The 4,378-nt window shown below is 38.8% G+C and overlaps 1 protein-coding gene across 1 annotated transcript; it reads left to right on the top strand.

The window, feature by feature from the left end:
- The first annotated feature begins 571 nt into the window (after positions 1 to 571).
- Positions 572 to 4,136, top strand: tmed2 (transmembrane p24 trafficking protein 2). Its single transcript, XM_030150429.1, has 4 exons — positions 572 to 922; positions 1,742 to 1,934; positions 2,429 to 2,536; positions 2,631 to 4,136. Exons 1-4 carry the CDS (start codon positions 743 to 745, stop codon positions 2,753 to 2,755), a joined length of 606 nt encoding a protein of 201 aa, XP_030006289.1. The 5' UTR covers positions 572 to 742; the 3' UTR covers positions 2,756 to 4,136.
- The last annotated feature ends 242 nt before the right edge of the window (positions 4,137 to 4,378 follow it).

Genomic DNA, 4,378 nt, shown 5'->3' with positions numbered 1-4,378 from the left:
TCATTACAAAGTTATACATTTTCCATTCTATAGATATAATTGGTAGCTATTAAAACTGCTTTTCACATGCAAGACGGGTTTTAATAAAGTCCTGTAACTCTGGAATCCTGCTTTTGCATCTTCTGCTTCATGCCAAGTTGCCAAGTTAGGATTAAAAAAAAAAACCTACAAATCAACAGGTGAGCAAGCACAATGAAAGTGAATCAAGCAGTCTGTGATATTGAATAAAGAAAAGACTCAGTCAGCATTTATCAAACCACAAACAAGAATAACTCCAAGTAACAATTTTGTGTGTTATTACTTTAGTCATTAAATGTATTAATTTGTGGTAAATTTCCATTTTCTGGCAACATTTAGATAATGTATTACTTAATGCCAAGGAATCTTAGTTTATTTTTTTTTATGGCAAAACAACACAAATGTACAATTTTGCGTTAATTTAGATGTAAAACATGAAAATATACGGCTACATTTACACTATTTGAGTATGTTACATTTTTTAGATTTGTTTTGGGATTAAAGTGACATTTCGCGCTGTGCTCTATTTGTCCCTCGTCGTGTGCCGTTTAACCTGTACGTGGCAGTCACAGAGCAGTACACAGCAGCCGAGGCTGGAGCGGCTACTCCTGCAACAGCTCACTCATACAAACCGTCATCCTGCTTCTCTGCAGGATCAACTGAAGCAAGGACAATCTTTATATTGTCAGACTTACACCGACGCTTGTTTTACTATACTTAAACCATGTTTACCTTGTCGGAAGTTGTTGTTTTGTTGGCCGTCCTGTGTGCCACTGCGTCCGGCTACTTCGTTAGCATAGACGCCCATGCCGAGGAATGCTTCTACGAGCGGGTCAACTCCGGCACCAAGATGGGCCTCATGTTTGAAGTAGCTGAAGGAGGTTTTCTCGACATCGATGTTGAGGTAAGATGTTCTCCTTGCACAATGAACCAATCCTCTATCTTGAGGAAATAAGTTTTATTTTGCTGTGGAAGCCACGGTTACAGCCTACATAAGGCCTGTGCTAGCATTAGCTTAGCGGCGCCGTCTGCGCAACATTTTGTAAGGCTAAGACACCTAATTAGCTGCCACCTCGATTAATGCTTTCACTTCACTGCTGTGCTCATAACATTTATTCTTGTGTTAAAAAGTACAAACACGTCTTAGTTTAATGTATACCATTATGCGTTTTTTAAATAGCAGGTACTCATTTGTCATCAGTACAGGAAGTTCTTGCTACCTTATGCTAGCTAACGATGCTCTTCTGTTAAATTCGTAATATCGCGGAGTTAATTAAATGTATTAACTCAGTATGTCTAGACATGAGCGCTTTGTGGACACAATAGTTAATTTGGTTAACATGACGCTTTGTTTACTCAGTTGGTTGCTACCATATGTTAACAGTGCAGCCATTTGTTCATTCATTTTTTTTTTTATTGCTAATTGCTGAAATCTTGCAAGTATCCTGTTGTTCATAAAGCTGAAGTGGCCAACATCATTTGATTTCACCTGCTACGATGAATAATTTGTAATTTTTGACATTTATAACCTGAATAGTTATCAGGCTTTGAGTAAACAATACATTTGAATATATCACTTTGGTTTTGGAAAGATGGTTGTGTAAGTAAATATTTAAATTGTAGACAGATAAAAACTAAGAATGAATATCAATACTGGCATATGGTGTACAGTGTTTTGTTCTGGGGTTTTTTTAAATACTGGGACTTGCTTTCATTTTTGTAGATAACAGGGCCTGATGGTAAGCAGATCTACAAAGGGGACAGGGAGTCCAGCGGGAAATACTCAGTTGCAGCACACATGGATGGAACCTACAAGTTCTGTTTCAGCAACAAGATGTCCACCATGACTCCTAAGATTGTCATGTTCACTATTGACATTGGAGAGGCACCTAAAGGCCAAGACATGGAGACAGAAGGTATGAATAGTTAGTCGTGACATGCATAGATTTTATGTGTGTGAGAGGCAAGACACTTTGATCTCAAAACTCTCCAGCAACTATTCTGCCATTGTTTGTCATTTCATTCCTTGTTAGTTTCTTCCTCTTTGTGACTTTCTTCTGGGTGGTCTTGTCCTCCTTATAGGTGGTGACAGCTGGGATGGTAGGGCTCAAGAGTTTGTGATGCACTGCAGAGTTTTCTCTCTAACCAGTGTTTATCTAGTTTAACCAAACGTTTTAGTGGCACATGTAATTGGGAATCTGTGATGTTTGCAGATGGTTTGTTGACTTGCACAGTGGTATTGTGTATGATCCTGGTTAATTACTAAAGGTGCATTCACTTGGGATCTGTGCACACAACACTCAAGTGTGAAAATATTGCGCATGTACGCCATACCCCATGCATGTTTTTGTACTTTAACACAGCTATGACTTATAAGTGATAGAGACACCTTTCTTTTCGCATTTTTCAGCTCACCAAAACAAGCTGGAGGAGATGATCAATGAACTGGCTGTTGCTATGACGGCTGTAAAGCATGAGCAGGAGTACATGGAGGTCCGCGAGAGGATACACAGAGCAAGTGAGTCCCTGAGCGAGTAAGAATTTACACCAAGATGTAGTTTATTGTCATCTTCATATGTGGAATTTCACAAACTTTCTTTTTCTCCCTCTAGTCAATGACAACACAAATAGCCGCGTGGTGCTGTGGTCATTCTTTGAAGCTCTGGTTCTGGTGGCGATGACACTTGGACAAATTTACTACCTGAAGAGATTTTTTGAAGTACGGCGAGTGGTGTAGTGTGATTCATGACCCCTCTGTGTCCTCCACTGTTTTCTCCAACACCAAGACAGATATTTACATTCTGCAAATGAGACTGGCAGTTTGAGCAAAGCCTACGCATAATTGGATCTCCAATGATTTGATCTGCTGTTACCTGTTTGGTTCTTTCTTCATAAGTGTACAAGTTGTTGGTTTTTTTTTTTTTTTTGCAACAGGAGGCCAAACATTGCTGAGACATATGTCATTTGTCATTAGAAGTTTTCTGTTTAATTTGACAGAGTTCTTTTTCAATACTGTTAATAATAATCTCAGTTTAGTACCAATTTAATTGCCAGTGCAGTTTTGTCTGTGTGAATGACTGAGGCTCATAATTTTGTGTAAAAGCAGTCACCTGAAAAGACTTAGAAATGCACATCAGTGGGTTGGCATGTGTGGAATCACCACAGGAGAATGTAACCCCTTATAATATGAAACATTTTTCCACTGATAAAAATGAAATTGGCTTGATGTCAGAGATGCAGGGGGTTTTGTTTTCATGGTGTCAGTCAAGTTGAACAATGTACAAGCACATTATGTGATATCTGTACATTGTGTATTGCTCTCAAACAACAAATTGCACTCCTGTTGAAAATGTCCGTGTCCGAAGGATTTACTTTACAGCTGGTCTTTAAGGGAAAATGTACAGCTTCTAGCTCTTTTGATTCATAGAAATCCACACCATGGGGGAACGACACAATTCCCCATGTCGTTCAGAAAATAAACAATGGGTGAGTGGTTGTTCTCTACTTGATTTTCAGCCACTTAATAGATTCACTCAGCAGCGAGACTATGGAAAGCATAGTCAGCGCTGGATTCAAAACTGAACTACATGGGTGTGCAACTCCAAAGCGAAGTGTAGAGGAATACTGAAATACTTGTTACATGTTGATTGATGGTGGGTGGGTGGGTGGGTGGGGTGGGGGTCTGACACCTAATGACTGCTGTGTGCTTTAGTTGCTTCTATAGTTGTTTTGTTGGGATTCTGGGTTTTAAATTATGCGATTGTATACAGTTTTAAAAAATTTATTTTTCCTGGAGCATATTCAGTGACATGTTATTTTGAATGAGGCCTTTCCAAGTACTATGTTTTACCTTTTTATGTCCTCACATGAGGTAAAAAGTTATCGTCCAAGGCAGTAGCTTTACATCAATGACACAGCTGTGACCTAAGCGTTGCATGATACTGACTATGCTCCAGTTTTGTATTAACAATCTTCGGTGAGCTTGGGCAGGTTATCTGCTCTGTACACAGTCTCTCCTTTTTGTGATTACAAAAATCTGATAAATGGTCAAATGTAGAATGGTTGTCTGTGGAAAACACCCCAGGTTTCATAATAAAGCCAATATTCTGTACAATTATTTGGAGTTTTGAAATGGCTTTTAGCAACATTTTGTCTTTTTTTGGATGGTTCCAAACTGGTGGATGTTAGATGAGGGGAGAAAAGAGTGTGGAGACCTTTTTCACATACAGTGTTTTGACTCTAAAACAAGTGTAACCAATACAACAATTGCTCTATTGAATTATAATCATTTCTAGTATGGACCTGTTCTCATGGCTGGTTGTGTCTGTTATAATTACCCATGTCTTATTGTTTGTCTTAC

The sequence above is a fragment of the Sphaeramia orbicularis genome, chromosome 12 (assembly GCF_902148855.1).
Source record: "Sphaeramia orbicularis chromosome 12, fSphaOr1.1, whole genome shotgun sequence".
In the NCBI taxonomy this organism is placed as follows: Eukaryota; Metazoa; Chordata; class Actinopteri; order Kurtiformes; family Apogonidae; genus Sphaeramia; species Sphaeramia orbicularis.
Note: the sequence above shows the minus strand (reverse complement) of the source record. Positions and strands in the feature narration are given on the sequence as shown.